Source organism: Varanus komodoensis, unplaced genomic scaffold, assembly GCF_004798865.1.
Source record: "Varanus komodoensis strain SLA01 unplaced genomic scaffold, ASM479886v1 scaffold2, whole genome shotgun sequence".
NCBI lineage: Eukaryota > Metazoa > Chordata > Lepidosauria > Squamata > Varanidae > Varanus > Varanus komodoensis.
This window is the reverse complement of record NW_025335568.1, coordinates 2,533,838-2,554,189: the sequence shown is the minus strand read 5'-3', so window position 1 is coordinate 2,554,189 and position 20,352 is coordinate 2,533,838. Positions and strand designations below refer to the sequence as shown.

General features: G+C 56.6%; 1 protein-coding gene across 1 annotated transcript in view; it reads right to left on the bottom strand.

Annotated features, from left to right (window-relative positions):
• The window catches only part of CPXM1 (carboxypeptidase X, M14 family member 1), a 27,766-nt gene extending 27,443 nt beyond the window's left edge, over positions 1-323 (bottom strand). The window contains exon 1 of the mRNA XM_044428465.1: positions 319-323. Coding sequence (XP_044284400.1) covers positions 319-323 — 5 coding nt within the window. The remainder of the gene's footprint in view (positions 1-318) is intronic.
• Positions 324-20,352: the final 20,029 nt, after the last annotated feature.

Below are 20,352 nucleotides of genomic sequence, written 5' to 3'. Positions count from 1 at the left end.
GGGGGAGCCCGCCGGGGGGCGCGGCGCGGCCGTCGCCCGGCTGGCAGCGGTGGGGGGGCTGCTCGCGAGCAGGCTGGGGGCGACCGTGCGGGGGGCCCCGTGCGCGGCGGGGGGCCAGGCGGCCTGGGCCAGGGCCAGCAGGATCACGGGCAGCGCCAGCATCTGGGAAGCGGGGGGCCGCGCCGGCTCCAGGCGCGCTCGCAGCGGCGGTCCAGCCTCTGCCCCGCGCCGCGCCGGGCTGCTGCCCCTCTCCTCGCCGACAGCCCCTCCCCTCCCCTCCCCTCCCGCGCCCCGGGCCGGGCCGGGCCGGGCGCGTACCGCATTGTCAGGAATAGCCGTGGCCCGCGAAAACCCGCGCCCCTCCCGGGCTCCGTTGCCGGGTCCCTCTGGCGCGGGAAGGCGCTCCTGCTCCCCGGGGTCTCCCGACCTTGGGCAGACGGTCGGCCCGTGCCTTTCTCCCGCAGTCCCTCGACAGAACGGCTGCTAAATGTTGCCGACAGCGTTCTTCCCTTTCTGAAAATTAGATTGGAAGCCGCCGCCTTTTTTTTGGAGGCGGGTATCTCAGCTAGCCTACCCCAGGGGTACGTTGTGAAGCTAAATGGTGGGTGGGTGGGCGGGCGGGGACAAGCATGCAGGCCACCCTTCCTTCCCTGGCAGGCGTGCAGGAGCGTGGCCTTCCGTGAAACAACAGGCCACCAAAGAGTTTTAGCGCAGTTTCAGGTGAGCCATTCCTGTGACGTTTGATTTGGGCACTTGATGCCAGGCTATTGATCGTTTGCTGGTGGGAATCCGACCAGAACAGGCTTCCCTGGCCTGGCGCCCTCCAGGGGCACCGGGTGGCAGCTTCTGTTATTTCCAGGGAGGTGGAAATGGAGCAAAGCAGCAGCACGTCATGCTGGGCTCTTGGCTCCGTTTGTGCTCCAAATTATTAACACGTCGCGTTTCTATCCTGCCATTTTCCCCCTTGTGAGGAACCCAAGGCCGCTTCTGTAGCTCCATTTTATCCTCACAACAACAGCCCTGCAAGGTGGGCTCAGCTGAGAGTCTGTGTCTGGCCCAAACTCACCCACTGAGCTTCGTGGCCAAGTGGGGAATACAGCCCGGCTCTCCCAGTCCCCAACCAGCTCTCTTGCCAGCACAGCACCCCACCTCTCCCAGGCCGCCCATGGCAGAGCCAGGGAGTGGTGTCCAGCAGAAGGGCTCGCAGGGTCCACGCACCAGGACTTCTTCAGCAGCAGGTTGCTGGCAACACCTGCCACCCCCCTCGGACCTCCCTGGCGCCCCAGAGCTGTGCTGCAGTCCTCACAGCCGGAGGAAAGCAGAGTTTCCCAGCAGCCGTCTCTGGGTGCCTCTTGAAAGGACGATGGAGACCCACAGGCGTGACGCCAGCCCTGCTTCCGGAAGGACAGGGAATGCTAGAAGCGTGGCTTCTAGATTGAGAGCGGTCTTGCTGCCACGCTATATGATTCTGGTGTGCCCGCAACTGGAGTATTGCATTCAGTTCTGAACTCATTGCAGGAAGGATATGGCCAGGTTGGAGTCAGTGCAGCATAGGGCCACAAGGTTGGTGGCCGGTTTGCAGGGGAAGCCATATGAGGCGAGACTGAGGGAACTGGGTCTCTTCAGCCTGGAGAAGGGGAGATTCGGAGGGGATATGTTGGCGACATACAGGTATGTGAGGGGGTGTCACACGGAGGTGGGAGAGACCTGTTCTCCCCTGCAGAGGAAGGCAGGACCCGCTCCAACAGAGCCAAGCTCAGGGAACCAAGGTTCCGTTTGGATGCCAGGAAGCACTTCCTGATAGTCAGGACCCCAAGGGTGTGGAATGGGCTTCCCCGGGAGGTGGTTGAGGCCCCGTCGGTGAGGGTGATCAAGGACAGGCTGGACATGCACATGGTGAGCATGTCATGAGAGGAGCCGGCTGGAGCCGGGGGTCAGACTAGATGGCCCGGGAGACCCCTTCTGGCTCGCTCTGTTTCTATGCTTCTGTGTTCTGTTGATGTGGACCCATGCAGCTGCCTTCAAGTGCCTTGGCATTCTCCTGAGCTGCAGGTGGGGGGCTGGATGGGGGGGCAGTTGCGGTGAGCGCCCGCCTTTCTGACAGACCCCTGAACAGAGGGAGGAGGCTGAGCGGGAGGGGCTGCTCTCCCCCAGTGCTGCTGGCGAAGCCTTCGAGCCGTGCTCCAGGGCAAGGGCTCTGCATTCCCGTTTTGGCTCTTGGCACAGGTTCCTCCCACCGTGCAGCCACTGAGAGGGGCCAAAACACCCGGCAGTGGTGGCACTGGCACCATTTTCTCTTTTCTTTTTTTAAAGGCGAGCCTTTCTGCAGCAAACTCTTTAAGCAGATATTCTAAAAGGAACTTTTCAAGAGCAGCAACCCTCTTCTTGGCATCATGGCAGCAGTAGCAGCATCAGAACGGCGAAACAAAAACCAAAGCACCCCCCCCCCCGTCCTACTTGGGGGACGCTGTGGGTGGCTGCTTTGCCCCTGTGTGTTCGGACTGCTGAACTTGGGTCGGATCCAGCAGGGCTTTTCTGATGTTCTTGTGAGGCACTTTCGAGTATTCAAAGAGATAGGATTTGTGTAGTCCATACAACAACCCTGTAAGGTTGGTCTGCAGCATCATCTCCCACTGTTCTAATCTCAGCTGGAGACCTTCTCCCTTGCAAGCCCTGTTAGCCTCTGTCTTTTAACCAGCTCTCCAAAGAAAGGCACCTATGAAGTCCAATGGTTTTCCACCAAAGCACCCCAGGCAGCGCTGAATGTGAGCAGTTGTGGGGCAGGAGTCAGGGTCTCCCCCCTCTTCTCTCCTGCAGCCCCAGCTGCACCTTCCCCAAGTCTGGAGGGGTCTTCTGGCAGATGCCAGGGCTGGCAGCAAAGGAAAAACAGCCGGAAGGAAGAGGCTAGAACCAAAGCTCTTCTCTCGTAATCCGGCCAGTTTGAGGGGCAGCCCTAGCCAGGCTGCTGTGGGGAGCCAGGACCCCGCAAGGGCCCACAGAAACAGCCCCGGACTTGCTGCCTCCTTTCTCCATTGCAAGTTGCTGTTCTGGCAGAGGCACCTGTGCCAGTCCAGTGCGGGGCAGGAGCTGAGGCAAAGGAGGTAGGGCGAAATGCATGAACTCACTGCCATATTTTAGCTGAAGGCTTTCTGGGCCAGGAACTACCCCCTAGGGGAGACTTTCGAGCCCTTTTCTCAGTGGGAAAGACCACAGGACCATGGAACTGCCCCATGGCACCAAGGATCTGGGCCACAACCATCTGTGGAACCCTGGGCTGGGTTCCCCTCTGAGAGCGGCCAGCCCTGGGCTAAGGAGCCAGAGCCTGTTGAACTAATTTGCGAGTGCAATCCCCAGCAGTGAGGAAGGATGGACACTGGGAGAGGGTGCGAAGGTCAGACGATGGCCGATTCGGATGGATTTGCCTGTATTTTCCTTGTTCACGGTTCTGTTTTCTTTGGTGTGTCCATCGATCTCCAGCTACGGTTTCCTCAAGACCAGAGTCTTGGCTTTCAAGCAAGAGAGGGGCTGCCAGAGCAGAAGGGAGCACTTTGCAAGGACAGCTTCGACCTGCGATGGGTGACTTGTCTTCCAGGAGCCCCGAGACACCCGAGCTGCAGCATCAGCTTGGAAGAGCTTTCCAGAGGACTTCCTCCTTTGCAGTTCATTCGAAAACCCCCCTTCATCGAACAAACATCAGCGCAGTGCACATGGAGGACCAGAGGGCCACGCGTAATAAACCGTGACAAACATGATTTGTCAATTCTGAATAGACAGTGAAATCATGAACTTGTGAGGGTGGCAATGACCAAAACAGACAACCCACAAGCATGGAGAACCAGAGAGGAGCGGCATGGAGTTCTGGCAAAAGGGTTGGCCTTCCAGCTTCAGTTGGAAGGAAGCTTTGCTTCGTATTCTTTTGACGCTGGAAGGCTTCCCACAGTGCGGGGCGGCTTCGTGGTGGAACACATGCTCCACGCAGACACAATGAAAGCTACAGTCACCCACAAACTTCCCTGGTTTCAGTTCCTCGTCAAGGCAAGGTGTCCTCGTTGAGAAAAAACATTTTGCAGCTGCAATGTTAGCATGCTAAAATTCTGCTCAACATTCCAGTTTTATGTTTATGGTTTATGGCTATGGCTGCAAAGATTGCTTAGAGTAGGATGGCTGGTTTGTCTCGAATGGTTGTTTCACTGATGAATTCTGTTCTCTGTGTTGCTTTGTGCACACTGAAAGTAGAGAATATCACTTGGAAATGTTTAACTGCATAGATAAAGGACCTGGAACTCATTGGTGAACTTTGTGGAAAAGGAACACAGAGTTCGCTTGCATCCCCAGGGAGACGGTTTCTTCAGAATTGAGAAAGGAAAATAAACTCCTTTTGGACCTGTTTCTGCTGGATGTTTAAAACTGGCAAGCACTGTGACAACCAGATTTACAGGGATACAGAGCTAGCCTGGCTGGGTTCACAGGCTGCCTGGGCAGGGAAAGAAAGATGCTGCGTTTCACAGCAAGCGAAGCCCTGAAAAGGGACCGTGGCTCCGTGTCAGAGCCCGCTTGCTGTGCAGAAGGGCCAGGGTTCCCTCCCTGGCATTGCCATGTAATGTGGGAATCAGAAATTCCTGCCCGAAATCCTTGTGATCCATGGCTGCCAGTCCGTGTTGGCAGTATTGGTCCCGGTGAAAGGAGGGTTTGGCCCACATGAGGCAGCTTCTGACGCTCCCAGGGGATTCTAACTGCAGCATAAGGCTGAGCCAGGCTGCAGGGCTGCAGAAATGGCTTCGTTGTTTAATAGAACTCTGGTGCAAAGGACGGGCATGCAGAATGAAATAATTCTGAGCCCCACAGAGGGACGGGACTCCCAGTCTTCCCCCACATAGGCACAAAATCCAGTCCAAGTTTCTCACCCATCAGTTCGGGTAGGAGGGGAGTCATGTTGCTGCTGCTTTTCTTAAACAGTTGGGGGTCTGTAATCCTTGGGGTTCCATGGAAATCCCCCTGTGGATTGAGATCAATCTTCTGTCCATGCCTGGAATAGGAGCACCATTTCTGGGTAGATCTGACGTGGAACAGATGAAGTTACTCCAGCTGAGCAGATAACAAGACAAGGAGGGGATCTGGAATTCATTTGCAGCTGCGCCTTCCGGTTTCCTTGCTGCCTTTCCCAGTGCAAAACAATATCCTTTTCTCTGCCCTTATGCAACTTCAGAATAAATCAGGATTTTTCCGTCCCTGCCCCCTTCTTCCTGCCTCACAAAACATCCAGAATCCACAGGCAAGCTCTCTTTTCTGGCAAGCTAGAAACTGAGATGGCAGCAAGGCTTTTGAGAACTGGGTCGACAGCCCTAAAACACAATCCCATGCATGTTTAGACAGCCAAAAACATGTCCCACAACTCCGAGCATGGCTGGCTGGGGAAAGCTGGAAGCTGTGGGGCTTGTTCCCCTGTCTAAACGTGCATAGGATTTTGCCTTTAAACACAAAAACTACAGTTAAAAGAAAATGCTTAGTAAGAGAAAAAACACACAATACCCCTCAAGTGCCCATTGCTGGAACCGATACGGACCTGGCAAACATAATTTTCCGGATACCTGTGGCTGGCTTAATTTTGCTCTTTTTAAAAGAGGATTTCTATGCACATGGCGGTTTTCCTAGAGGAAAATCTTTCCCTGAAGGACGATGGGAGAAACTCCTTGTAAAGAAAAGGTGCTGCCCAGACTTGGATGAGAAGCGAGCTGCACATGGGGATTGCTCCACTGGTGTGTCCCATCGCACACAGGGCTTTTGGACTCCGACTCCCAGCATTGTAAGCGGGTGGGGGAATGGTCCAGGAAGCCAGGTGAGAAGCATTGTGGGGGGTGGGGGGAGGTTGGAGGAGGCTGACCTTCCAGCGCATGGGATTCCTGGTTCTTGGGTTGATCAGGACCACTTTGCTAGGGTGGCTAAACCAAACTTCCACGTTCAGGGATAGAAACCAAGGACGAAGCACCTCTGCCAGGCACCGGGGGAGGTGGGGTATCCCCTTCTTGACCCATTTGCGGGCTTCCCAGATGTGTCTGGCTGTCCTTTGTTGGAAATGACATGCCAAATGAGATGAATGCTCAGAGGGGGTTCACTCATCCTGGACTCCCCCCCCCAGATAATAAGCCACAGCGGGGGGGGGGGGTTGTTGCAGGAGCAACCTGGGTGTGCCCAACAGATGATCAGGTGCATGCTGGGCTGACCCCCCTCCCTCTCCCCGCTTGGTCGGCTGCCCAGCAACTCACACAGCATTGCTTCTTAAGGCGCTTTTCCTGCCACAGCTGGAGGCCATGTTAGCTGACTGCCGCTTCCTTTCCATTTTTCCATTTTTCTTTTCCAGACTTTGCTTTTTGCAGTCCTTGATCTGAGAGCCACTGACAACCCCCCACCCTGAAGCACCCAAGTGGCACAGTGGGGGGGGGGGAGAGCTGTCAGAGGCCCACCACCCCTTTCAACACATTTTTCCATCCCCAAAGTCAAATCCAGCAGGACTGTGACCTGCCTGGAGAGCTTTGAATATCAGGAAGTATTATGACGGTGGCAGCGTGGATTCATGCCACCGAAAGTGGCTGGAGCGCCATGGTGAGGGTGTCCAAGGATGAGCTGTACAGCTACGTGGTGGGCATGTCATGAGTGGAGCCAGCTGGAGCCGGGGGTCAGACTAGATGGCCCGGGAGGCCCCTTCTGACTCGCGCTGTCTTCTATGTTTTTATGTTTCTAAGAGGTGGTCTGACATCCCGCAAGAATTCCTGCTATAGGGCTCCCACGGGAGGTGGTTGAGGCCCCATCGGTGCGGGTGTTCAAGGACAGGCTGGACGTCCACATGGTGGGCATGTCGTGAGCGGAGCCAGCTGGAGCCGGGGGTCAGACTAGATGGCCCGGGAGACCCCTTCAGGCTGGCTCTGTCTCTCTGTTCCTCGAGCTGCAGTGTCAGGCAAGGCAGACCTGCCACAACGTGGGCCAGAGCCCCGAGTGCTTCCGAGTGGGTCTGACCAAACAGCTCCTACTCGGCTCTCTGTCTGTGTCTGGAAGCATCAGTATTATGCGCGTGAGGCATTTTGGCAGAAGGGACGTGACTCCTCCAGCCCAGGAGGCCAAACTCTTGCACAGGGGATTCTCGTCCCTGCGTCCTTCTGATATAAGCAGCTTACGAGTCTCGTGGAAAGTCAACGGCAGCCTCTGCATGTTGGAAATGAACTTTGCCTCCCCGGCTCACTTTCTGGTTGCTGGGAATGCTGGAGGGAGCCAGGCTGGGGGCCTGAGAGCTGAAGGTTTGCTGCGTGCGTCCTCCCCATCCCCCCACCCACCCCCCGGCAGGCCTCTGCTCGGCTCAGGGGTCCTTGCTTCTGACTGGAGATGCCGAGCATGGTGCCGAATGGTGCTCCTCTTGGGGGGTGTGGATGCATGCCTGCCAGCCTTCCCACCCAAGGGAGAGTCCAAGGATTCCTGGTGAAGGGCTAACTTTGTAATTCTGCCTTGGTCTGGGGCTGGTTCAGCCTTGCCTACTCAGTGTCCAAGAGCTGAGCAACGAGCTTGCCTGCGAGGCAAAGCACCCACTGCCTCACAGAGGAGATGAGCTGGTTGCAAAAACTCAGACTCCAAGCTGCAATGTGGAAGCAGAGGGTCTGTGTGCCGAAACAGGGTGTTTCTGTGGAATGCTGGAGACAAACAGAATGAAGCTGGGCTTCATGACTAGATCTCAGCACCTAGTCCCTTCTTTGTGTGAAACTTCAAAATCCCCCTAATCAATGCTTTGAATAAAGCCCCGAAGCAGTTCGAATCCAGTCTCCCTGGGGCCCCACCACTTTCCTCTGACCCCCAATTGCTTTGTTCAGGTCCCCACCATCCCAAATGGTTGCAATCCCCCTCGAAACCCAAGGAGGTGGCACAAAGAGCTTTAAAATACAGCACGCTGGGCAAAGGGTATTGTTTCTCCCCAGGACTTTGCTCTTGGGATCACATGCCACTGCAATGCAGTCTGAGGTTTATATGCAGGCTGCACTGAAGCTCAGTTTGGGACTGCCCCAGATTGTATGGCTGAGTGGGCAGGAGATTCGCAATCCTCCGCAATCGAAGCCGTCCTCTTGTGCAATGCTCGCGAAGGCTTGGAGAACCCTGCCGGCAGTTGCAAATACGCAGAGAAGCGCCAACCCCCAGATAAGCTGGGGCCCCCTTGAGCAGCCTTGAGGTTTGGGGTTTGGTTCGGTTTTTCTCCAGCGAGACGTGCCTAAATAAATAAATAACAATAGCTATAATGCTGATATCCAAAAGAAGGAGGGGGAGGAAGTTAGCCCTGGGAGAGGGCGCACAAGCAAGGCCTGGGAAGGGAGTGCGCTGCTTCAGCAGTGCCCACAAAGGAAGGTTCTCTCCTTGTTTGTGTGTGCCCAAACTTGGCTCGATGAGGGAAAACACTGCCCGGAGATTACACTTCCCCTTGGCCCCAAGCACTTGGGTTTCAGAGCAGCTTTCAGAGTCATGTTTACCCCTCCTTAGCTTTCTGACTACTCTTTTCATGCTGTTCATTGACCTTTTAGCACCACGTCTGCCGTTGGCCGCCGAGCATTTCTGAAGATTAGAGGACTTCTTAAGGCCATTTGGCGATCGCGTGCCCCACAACCATCGCCGGACCACAAACGTGTCGCAGAGGCGTCCACGGCTGCGGGAGCGCCTCCAAAGCAAACACGCGGGCAGCGGGCCCGGAGACCACAGAGCGGCTTGTCAGGGCAAGCGGGCAGCCTCATCCGTCCCCTGCTCAGAGGCCCTGTGGGAGAACGTCGGCCCTTGCTGCCCCAGGGCAGGGGGAAGCGCTGCAGGGCCCGGGGGGGGGGGGGGATCCTGGGCCCATTCCGCTTGCTGCAGCTGCCCCAGCGGCCTTTGCAGCCACACGGCGCTCTTCGTTTCGTGCCGCGCCGGAGGAAATAAAATGGACCTGCACCCTCCAGCCACAGTAGGTTGGGATTCCTCCAGGGAGAATGCAGGGCGGGAGGTATGCCGCCTGAAATGCCAGGGAAACACCACAGGGGCCTTTCCCAAGTGGGTGTTCCCGGGATGGGTCCGATCTCCGGCATTTCCCTCCGTGCCGGCGGAGCAGCCACGGGGATGGAGCCTCCGCTGCTGCTCCAGGGCTCTCCAGCACCCCTCGCCCCCCTGGCACCTGCCCAGGGACCACGGGGTGCCCCCTTGCTCACTTGCACAAGCAGGGCAGGTTGGATGACGTGTCCCATCATCCCCCTCACAAGGTGCCCATGGGCATCCCCCTGCCCATGGGTGCCTCCATGCCCTTCCTGATAGGTAAAGTTCTTGGGCTTTAACCTTTCCTTTAGCCTCCTGGGAAAAAGGGGTCCACAGCGCCTGGCCAGGTACACCGCGGCTTCCATTTTTGCAGCTGGGAAGCCCCCTCCCCGTTCCATGGCTCTTAGCTTGCACGGGTGTCCACCAGACCCCAGTGGTTGGAGACCCTGCCTAGCTCTTGGCAAGGGTGACTGGGGAGGCCAGGAGGGGGTGTCCAGCAAGATCCAGGGGGCTACAATAGTGGTTAAGAGCACGGGACTGGGACTCAGGTGATCCGGGTTCTGGTCCCCACTCAGCCATGGAGCCCACTGGGTGACTTTGGGCCAGTCACAGACTCTCAGCCCAGCCTACCTCACAGGGTTGTTGCTGTGGGGATAAGATGGAGGAGGAGAATGATGTAAGCTGCCTCGAGCCCTTCGTAGGAAAAAGGCAGGATATAAATAGGAAAATAAATAAAATTGAAAAATAATAAATAACCCTGCTGTTCTCATTTAGAGAAGTGTTCAAGGCATCCAAGCTTTAACAAAGCAAATCCACAAGAAAGAGGTTAAAAATAAACAATTAAAAATCCGAGAGAGACTAAGAGACTAACCTCTTCCTCTGTCCACAAAATTTAGGGAGCATAAAAGCAACCCACAACTCAAATTACTTTTGGGATAGAAGGGTGTTTACTGGCCGGCTCAAGAGCTCTGGGGGCTGGGGAGAGACCGGGACCTGAGGGGGCTGGGCCCCCACAGCCCGGGCACCATCACAGCTCTAGTCCTGGATCGTCGTGTGCCGGCCTGTGCACACGGAGCTGGGACTGGGTCTCCGTGCACTCGGGTGGGCTTGCTTCAGAGTAGACGCCCACCGCCATGTGCCCTGGCAGAGGAAGGGGGGGGGCGCCCGATGACGGCTGGGCCAGCTTGCCCTCGGCTGCCTTCCGTGCAATGGCCTGTTGCAGAAGCCCTCTGCAGATGCTCCGTCCAAGGTCTGAGCACAGCTGTCTCCCCGTCTCAGCTGCCTTCCTCCACTCCTCGGCCCCAATCCCCTGACTCTGGCCGTCCCCATGGCTGGGCAGGTCCTACCCATCCCTGGCATGTGCTTTAAGCTGGCCCTGAGAGCAGGTATCAGGCTGGGCTTGGGAATGCCCATTTGAACCCCCCCCCCCGGGGGCAAGGGGCTTCTTCCTGTCCTGGGAACATCACCCCCATTCAGCCTGGGTGGGACAGGTGTGTCTTCCTTCTTGTAAGAAGCCCTTGCTCTGGCGAGCACTCCAGGGCTCCCCCAGTTTTTCCAGTCCTGGCCAATTCCGAGGCTCCATCCTGCCAACCGATCGCATGCGAGAGGACTGCCCTGAGTGTGCCTGAAGGGGGCCACCCCAAGCCCCAAGCACACACGTGCCCAGGGGGCTGGCACACGGGGGCGTGCAGTGCCAGGGGAAGAAGGGCTCACACACCCAGCACTTTCCAGGCAAGGACCGAACGCTACACCCTCCCAGGCCCCACAGGAGAAAAGCATGAAAAAATCCGTCTGTCGGTTTCTTGGAAAATGCAGTGATTAATAGAAGCCAGCATGGATTTATCAAAAATAGACCCTGTCAGACTAATTTAATCTCATTTTTTGACTGGGTAACCTCCCAAACGGGCAGAGGGAACACTGTGGGCCAAATCTGCCTCAACTTTAGCAAAGCTTGTGCCCCATGACATTCTGAGAAGCAAATTCGCAAAAACTGGACTCGATGGAAAAACTATTAGGCGGATCCAAACTTGGCTGCTAAATCGGCACAAAGAGTGATCATCAAGGGCACCTTCTCAGAATGGGGGAAGGTAACAGGTGGGGTGCCACAGAGTTCAGTCCTGGGCCCAATAAACATCTTTATTAATGATTTAGATGAGGAAGTAAAAGGAAAGGTAATCAAATCTGCAGGTGATTCTGGGTAGAATAGCAAATACCCTAGAAGGCAGACTAAAGATCCAGGGCGATCTTGATAAATTTGAACACTGGACTGAAACAGAATGAGAGTCAGTGAGGACAAGTGCCAAGTCCTCCACCCAGGAAAAAGAAACCAAAGGCATCGATACAAGACGGGGAATACGTGGCTCCACAGAGCTGAAAAAGATCTCAGAGTAATTGTGGACAACAGGCTAAGCATGAGCCAATAATATGATGCTAATAGCAGCTTCGGAGGAGGGACCATTTAAGTCTGGGGGAGGCCTGGGGGGCGGGGGGCAGCTCGCTTGTCTCTGGGGGCATTGCAGTGCTGGACGCAAAGCTGAGCCGCACAGGCATCCCGCGGAAGGGACACTGGAGAGCTGGTGGAGGAGGGTCCTTTCTCTGGTCCGAACCATCCGGTAAGGCTGGGGGGGGGGGGTGCTGCTGCCTGTGATGCATCACACCCATCTATGACATCAGAAGTGGGGCAGCCCACCGAGGTCGCCTCTCAGAAGCCTGGGCTGGAAAGGAGCACCTTAATAGCTCGCCCACCATCTCCCTTCAAGCGCAGCTGGAAGGTAACCCCCTGCTGTGCTGGGGGGCCCTGGCTGGCACGGACCGCTGTGGGTGGTCTCCTATCCGGGCCTTCTCTACCAAATGCCTCCAGCTGTGGGCGGGAGTCTGTTTGGCAGGTTCCATGCTAGCAGGAGGACTGAATGGCCTGCACAGCCCAGCGCCCACCTGCTTGTGGAACTCCAGCGCACCGTCCTCATGGGAAGCCCCAGCACCCATTAAAGACAAGATCTGCGCCAGGAAGGAAGTGATGACGGATGGGAACCAGGGCTGGCTGAGTGCTGGAGGTAAGGAGGGCATGCGAGGCGATGCTTCCTTTGGAGAGAAGGCCAGGCGCAGAGCTCTGGGTCTGGAGTTCAGACGGCTGCAGATGGGATGTAGCTGGTAGATAAATGGGGAATGGAAAGCACTCTGCACATGCTTAGAGGTGCTTTTGGCCCTGGTATTGCAGCAAACGTTCCAGGCCTCAGGCTTGTCATGGGAACCTGGTTGTGGTGGGTAAGCTAGGCGTGGGTGTCAGCTGCCAGCCTCTGCCTCCTCTCCTGGCTCCGGCGCAGAGCTCAGTGGCCCATGGGGGCTGGAGGCCCCAGTGTCATTGGGCTGGCGCATCTGCACAGTGAAGGTGCTCTCCATGGTGCTGAACCCGGGATTAGCGTTCGCCATGGAGTGCTCCTTGCACAGTGAAACAGAGAAACAGAGCGAGCCAGAAGGGGCCTCCCGGGCCATCTAGCCTGACCCCCGGCTCCAGCCGGCTCGTCTCATGACATGCTCACCATGTGGACGTCCAGCCTATCCTTGAACGCACCGATGGGGCCTCAGCCACCTCCCGTGGAAGCCCATTCCACACCCTCGGGGTCCTAACTCTCAGGAAGTGCTTCCTGGCATCCAAACTCAACCTGGGTTCCCTGAGCTTGGCTCCACCGGAGCACAACCTGTCCTTTTCTGCAGGGCAGAACAGGCCTCTGCCCACCTCCGTGTGACACCCCCTCACATACCAGCATGTCGCCAACATATCCCCTCTGAATCTCCTCTTTTCCAGGCTGAAGAGACCCAGTTCCCTCAGTCTCGCCTCAAACCCCATCCCCTGCAAACCGGCCACCATCCTTGTGGCCCTTCGCTGCACCGATTCCAACCTGGCTACGTCCCTCCTGTAATGAGGGGCCCAGAACTGAGCACAATACTCCAGTTGCGGGCGCACCAGAGTCGTGTAGAGTGGCAGTAACACCTCTCTCGCTCTAGAAGCCACACTTCTGGCCATGCAACCAAGGGTGGCGCTCGCCCTCTTGGCCGCCACGTCACCCTGCTGACACATTCGGGCTACATACCAGCACCTCCCCACGGATGCGGGGCCAGCCTCTGCGGCCGGCTGCCCTTCCAGTTCTGCTCCAGCCTCCCGTTGGGCTCCGCCTTCGCCCTGACTCTGGCCTCCCCTTGCTCTGCTCCTCTCCAGGACCTTCCCACCGCTCGGGAGAATCTGCGCCCCAGCCCTGCCGCCATGGGGGCCTTTGAGAAGTTCGAGGCGGTCCTAGACGCCGTGGTGCTCCTGGGCTTCCTCTACTGCCTCTCCTACAGCGCCCTCTTCCTTGCGTACTTCTTCCTGCTGCTACCCCTGGCCTTCATCTTTGAGGAAGAGGAGGCGCCAGAGTGCTGTGAACTCCAGGCTCAATAAACATGCTTTGGACTACCTTGGGACTGGGGAATTCCTGGGAGGGGGCCTTGGCAGGTCTGGGGGGCCACGGTGCATTGCCCCACAAGGAGGATGCGGCCATAAAAGGGACGGTCCTCTTCACGCAGCACCTATTTAGACTTCGCAGCTGGCTGCCGTGAGATTTGGGGGTGGCCTGCAGCCTGGACGGCTTTGAAAAGGGGTGGACGGATCCACGGGAGAAGGCGCTCCATGCCCACTGGTCCTGGTGGGTCTAGGTTAGCACCAGCAGCTGAGGGAGGGTTCCGTGGCGCAGCAGCTGCCGGGGGGCATGGCTGGGGGCTTCTGTGGCACACACGCCCATGTACACACTCACACAGCACGTGCCCTGGTGGCTGGGATCCAGCGGGCAGCATCCTGGCCTAGGCCGATCGGATCCAGCCGCCTCGTCCTTGCGCTCGCAGGACATGCACAGGTGCAAATTTCGAGTTCATTGCTGCAATTTAAACAGCAACCTGACCGCCAGGGTGGGGGAGAAGCTGGGCTGCTGCTCCGCGCGCTGTCCACATGCTGTTGACCAAACTCAGGAGGGGCTTCATCTCCCAGCTGGTCTCGGACCAGGGAGCCCTCAGCGGGGTGATGACCCTCCAAACCGAGGCTCATCCTCCCCCTCCCAGGCAGAGGACTGGGCCCTGAAATAGAGGACTGTCCTCTGTGCGGGAGGGCACCTGTGGAACTCGCGCAGGAGGGGCACCTGTGCGGGGCAGAACGGGGTTCCCTTGGGCTCCAGAGGGACAGCAGGGCGGAACTCACCCGGGCATTTGCCGCACCTTCCCCTCCGCCTTGCGCGCTTCTCTCCGGGACGCAAGATGGCAGCAGAGGCGCGTTCTTCCGCAGCAGCCCGGCCAAACCGAGGCCGGCTTTGGGCTTCCCCGGCCAGCCCTGCGCCTGCCTCGCCTCCGCGTGGCCTGTGGGGAACCCTCGAGGGGGACTAGCACCTTCCGCCCCCCGCTAAACGCGTGGGGGGTGCCGGGGGGTGGGGGTGGTGGGGGTGGTCACTGCAGGGGTGGTCGTCAGAAGGGGGAAGCTGCAGTCCGGCAGCACCCTAAAGGCTGGCCCCTCTTCGTATGGCATGTGATTTCCTGGGCCAGCACGTGGAGCCCTCCGCAGTGGCCCATCCGCATGGACAGCGAGGCTGGAGTTGGACTCACTGGCAATGAAAGTGTCTATCAGTCTGAGAATTGATCAGTTTATCTGATCTCATTTATATCCTGCTTTTTTTCCTTTTTGCAAAAAGCTCAGGGCACCTTACACACCCCTTCTTTCCTCACAACAACCCTGTGAGGTAGGATAGTCTGGGGCCCACTGATTGGCCCAACGTCACCCAGGCAGCTGTGGCCAAGTTGTGGCTAGACCCGGTTCTCCTGTGTCACAGCCCCGTGTTCTAGTTGCTATCCCTCCCCGGCCCCCGTTAAAATCTGCGAGACCTCATTTGCTTAGGACCAACTCAAATCACATCTGTACGGAGTGAGACTCTGGAGATCCAGGCTTTAATGTAAAAAAGTCATAATTTGAATGTGTGTATTTCACTTGCTATGCTTTTATTTCTTTATTATATCCCCCCCAACATGCAAACACCCCACCTTTTTTTCCTTCCAAGGAATTCAAGGAAGGTCACATAATTCTGCTATCAGTTTTACCCCCACAACAACAACCCAGACAAGACGGAGGTCCTGTTAGTTGGCGGATCAGGTTTCGGAGAGGGTGGATTTGACCTGGTCCTGAATGGTGCAACACTCCCTCTTAGGGATAAGGTCCGCAGCTTAGGTGTACTCCTCGACCCGGAGCTTTCTTTGGAAGCTCAGGTGACAGCGGTAGCGAGGAACGCCTTCCTTCAGCTTCGGCTGATTAATCAGCTGCGCCCCTACCTGGAGTACGACTGCCTGGCGACGGTGACACACGCGCTGGTGACTTCCCGCCTAGACTTCTGTAACGCGCTTTACGTGGGGCTTCCCCTGAAGATGGTCCGAACACTTCAATTGGTGCAAAATAGAGCTGCCAGGTTGCTGACGGGGACGGGGCGCTATGCTCACATGACTCCAGTCCTCCGTCAGCTTCACTGGCTTCCCATTGAAGCCCGGGCCCAATTCAAGGTGTTGATTATGACCTATAAAGCCCTAAACGGCTTGGGTCCTGGCTGCCTGAACGAGCGCTTACGTCCGTATATGCCCGACCGCCCTTTGAGATCTGCGGGAGAGTCCCTTCTCCGGGAACCCTCCATGAAAGAAATTAGGAGAGTAAGTACTCGGAGGAGGGCTTTCTCTGTGGTGGCGCCCAACCTATGGAATTCACTCCCCAAAGAGGTCCGCCTGGCACTGTCGTTACGGGTTTTTCGGCGCCAGGTAAAGACCTTTTTATTTAAACATCATTTCAATTGTTAAAACATATGATCTGGCCAGGGCAACTTCTTCTTCCTTCTCTTTCTCCTCCTATATTTTTATTTTATACTGATAATTTTAATTTTATATTTGTAAGTCAATGTATTTTTTGTATTTTTGTATTTAATGGTAATTTATTATGTAATATTGTATTTCAATGTATTTTATCATGTTGTAAGCCGCCCCGAGGTTTCGGCAAGGGGCGGCATAGAAATGTTATAACAACAACAACAACAACAACAACAACAACAACAACAACCCTGTGAGGTGGGCCGGGCTGAGAGGCTGTGCCTGGCCCAGAGTGGCTTTTCAAGATTTGGTCCTCAAGCTTCCAGTTTACTAGCCCCACCTTGGTGCCCAGTCTCAATGGCGCAAGCCAACCCAGCTCACACAGTTCAGTCTGCAAGAAAAGTCTGATTTGCATATCTTAACCCCCACCCAAAAAAGTACTCTAAGGAAATTTAGTGTAAAAAAATTTAGGAAAAAAAATTGGCCGCTTTGCACAAATATGTGTCCCAGAAGCATGTGGTTCTTATCCAGATGGTGCGATTCTCACAAGGGCTACATGTGTCGGGGTGATGTTACAAAAACCACACCAAAACGCTGTGCTTTTTGGATGTGTACAATATGTGCAAAGTACTATGATTTCACACATGTGAAATGTTTTTCTCATCAATGCACAAGTCGGCCCTGCCTTGAAGACAGAACTCCATCAAAAAGCTTCTGACACAGGGATAGGGGCAGGACTACAATACCCCAAAGCCTGCATGTTCCACCTCTCGCTGCCCAGGTCCTGCCTTTGGACAGGCGTTCCAGCCTTCGAGAGAGGGAAGCCGCAGGCCCCAGCAACAGGTCCGCCTGGGCAGCCCCCGAGGGCCAAACCGCGATTCCAGGAAGGCTGGGTTTGCCCCCAGACCTGGGGCTGAACTGCCGTAATCCCGTGTCTCCAATGAACGCCCGGCGCCCCACACAGATTGCGCACTGGCTGCCTTTTCCTTGCACAAGCAAGCCACAGTCGGGCAGACCTTTCGGCAGGTGAGGCACCGCCGGTTCACCTTTCCGTATGAAATGGCACAAGAGCAAGGCCCTGTGGGAAAGCTGGCAACCTTGCGGACTGGGGTGTTTCGAAATAATAAAGGGGGTGCTGGGGGGGGCTGCACATGTGCTGAGCCCGCCTTTCATGCAGATGAGCCCCACCGGTTCTGTTTGTGACATCAGGGGCCACATGGGCTGGACCGGAGGGCTGGGCAGGGCAGCTCAAGAGCAGCTGGGCTGCCTGGGCCGGGAGGGGCCGGGGGCTCAGGGGACGGCAAGGAGGAGCAGCGCCGCAGCCCAAGATGCCGCTGTGAGCGAGCCAGCGCAGGGCCGTCCGCTCGCACTGGGAGGTGAGCCTTGCAGAGCTTCTGCTGAGGGGACGCGGGACGCGCCCCAGCGTGACCGCAGGGCGCTCCATCGTGAAGTCCCCAGACGAGTGACTCCTCAGGACTGGGAACAGAGGGACACAGGAGGAGCCCTGCTGGGTGGGACCCGTGGCCCTGTGAGCCCGTGGGGCTGGTGCTCAGGCCAAGTCTGCCCTGGTTTCCCACTAGCACCCGCAAATCATCTGAGGGGGACAACTTGCCCAGGTGCAGAGGGGGGCGGGGCTGGCATGTCCTTAGCTAGATATTAGACAAGAGAGGTATCACTGCCCCTCTATGCGACTCTGGCGCACCCACGACTGGAGCATTGTGCTCAGTTTTGGGCCCCTCGTTACAGGAAGGATATGGCCAGGTTGGAGTCAGTGCAGTGAAGGGCCACAAGGTTGGTGGCCGGTTTGCAGGGGATGCCGTATGGGGCGAGACGGAGGGAACTGGGTCTCTTCAGCCTGGAGAAGAGGAGACTCAGAGGGGATCTGTTGGCGACATACAGGTATGTGAGGGGGTGTCACACGGAGGTGGGTAGAGACCTGTTCTCCCCTGCAGAGGAAGGCAGGACGCGCTCCAACAGAGCAAAGCTCAGGGAACCCAGGTTCCATTTGGATGCCAGGAAGCACTTCCTGACAGTCAGGACCCCAGGGGTGTGGATTGGGCTTCCACGGGAGGTCGTTGAGGCCCCATCGGTGCGGGTGCTCAAGGACAGGCTGGATGTGCACATGGTGGGCATGTCATGAGCGGAGCCGGCTGGTGCCAGAAGTCAGACTAGATGGCCCGGGAGACCCCTTCTGACTCACTCTGTTTCTGTTTCTATATGCTACAAAGCAGCTGTCCCCAACTCGGAGAACTTCAGGTGGCTTGGACCTCAGCTCCCATCATCCCCTGCTAGCATGGCCACTGGTCAGAATGCTGAGCACTGTAGTCCAAAACAGCTGGAGCGCATGAGGCTGGGGTGGCTGCTACTCTCCCCTGCTTCCAGAAGCTGGCTCTCTGGGCATGCCCAGAGAGCTTTGGCAATGGGGCAGTGTAGAAATGAGAATGATAATGGTGGCGGTGAAGGGGAGGAGCGTCTCGATGTCTCTGAGAAGAGTCTGGGCGCTGCCACCAAGAAGACCACGCCATTAGCGAACACCTATGTGACGTGGCGAGGCACATGGGCTTCATGCGTGGCCAGCCCACGTCTGGAGCGGGTAGGCGTGTCAGAGGCATTCACAAGAAACTTACATGAGCTGAGAGCTCAGGGAGCTGAGGATTCTGTAGCACACTCACTTTCCCCAAATCGGAACATCTCTGTGGATTTCATACTTTGTGGGAGAAAAGGTGCCAACGTGTACACACATATTAGTGTCGACACAAGCAGGTAGCAAGACTCAGATGCCTAACCATCCAGGAAATGCGAACGGAACGGATTGACCCAAGTCCTTGCACCCCGGTAGCAGGTTCATGTGGGACTGGCGTCCCTTCCATACCGGGGGCTCCAAACATCTTGTGCAGCCGGGTGGGGAAGTTCGCTCTAGTCCTTTAAAGGCAAATTGAAGCCCAAGAGACACATGCTCAAAGCCGGGCACTGCATTTTCCATTGTCTGCCCTTTCAAGCACTTTCATTATTACTTTATTTAAAACTTTTCTAGACTGTCCCTTACTGTGGTCTCAGGATGGTTTGACAATAAGACAATATAAAATAAAACACAGCATCCCAATAAAATTTCCACCCAGCAACAAAACCCCAATTAAAGCAATCAAATCTTGAAACACTGGGAGAATGAAAAGTTGGTCTGCGAGGGTCCACCCAAAGAGGCAGCTGGCGAGGTGCAGGAGTCCCCCGACCCGTCGCGCCCACGGTTCCTGCTTCTGCTCCCAGGCAGGTGTCCTCACGATGCTGCGGCAGCGATGGCAGAAGCTTCCCCACGCCCAGGGGGCGGGTGATGCCCTGCTCCCAGCGGGCCTCCCTGCCAAGGTCGAGCGGCTCCTGAACGCGCTCTTGCTCCTGGCCGCCCTCCACTTCCTCATCCAGACAGCCCTCTACTTCTCCTGCCTCTTCCTCCTCCTCCCCATGAGCTTTGTCATCTCCAACGTGATCTCTGGGTAAGTGGGCAGTGTCACTGGGGAGGGGGGAGGCGAGGAGGGGCTCTGCGGGTGGCTGCACCTTGACCGGGAGAGGCGGGTTGGGGCAGGATGAGGGCTCTCCTGGCAGCAACACAGTCCTCCTTTTGGAACACCAAGTGTTGTATTTTATTTATTTATGTCAGGTTTTTGTATGCCGCCCAATACTAAAGTCTCTGGACGGCTTACAAAAACCAGAAAACAGAGCAACCATATGCAACAAACAACACACAATATGCTGCATCTGCTAAATAATGATAAAATCGAAGATAAAACCAATTCACTGTTAAAATATTGGGAAAATGAAAAGGTCTTTGCCTGATGCCGAAAAGAATAAAGCGATGGCACCAGGTAAACCTCCCCAGGGAGCATGTTCCACAGTCGAGGTACCACCGCTGAAAAGGCCCTTCCCTGGGTAGCCACCCTCCCGATTTCCTTCAAGGAGGGCTCCCGGAGGAGGGCCTCCGGCTCCGCTCTCGAGGGGCAGGCAGGCACAGAGGGAGTCCTGGCACTGAATGGGCCCATGAGCTTGGCCAAAGACCTGCTCCTGGGGTTGTTGGTCTAGACCTCTGGCCCCAACCTTTGGGCTCTTCTGGGGCTCCTGGCTTCGGGGGCTGCCATGATGGGCAGTTGAATATAAGAACCGATCTCTACGTCACTGGCCCCGAGAGCTGGCGAGAGAACTGGTGTGGTCGCTTTGCTCAGGCTTGGTCCACTGGGGTGCCCTGCATAAAAAGGAGAGGGGCTGGACCCTGGGAAACAGATTTGGGGCATGCCTGCATGGGCCCGAGCCTCGCCACCCCCTGGTGCCCTGAAGCCCTTCCAGCCGCACCCCTGTGATGCAGGAGGCCAGACTGTGGATTGTGCTCTCAAGGGTCACGCAGGATGCCTTCAGCATGGCATAAGCGACCGATGCCGAGCTTGCGCACGGTTCATACCTCTGCAGAAGGTGAGCAGC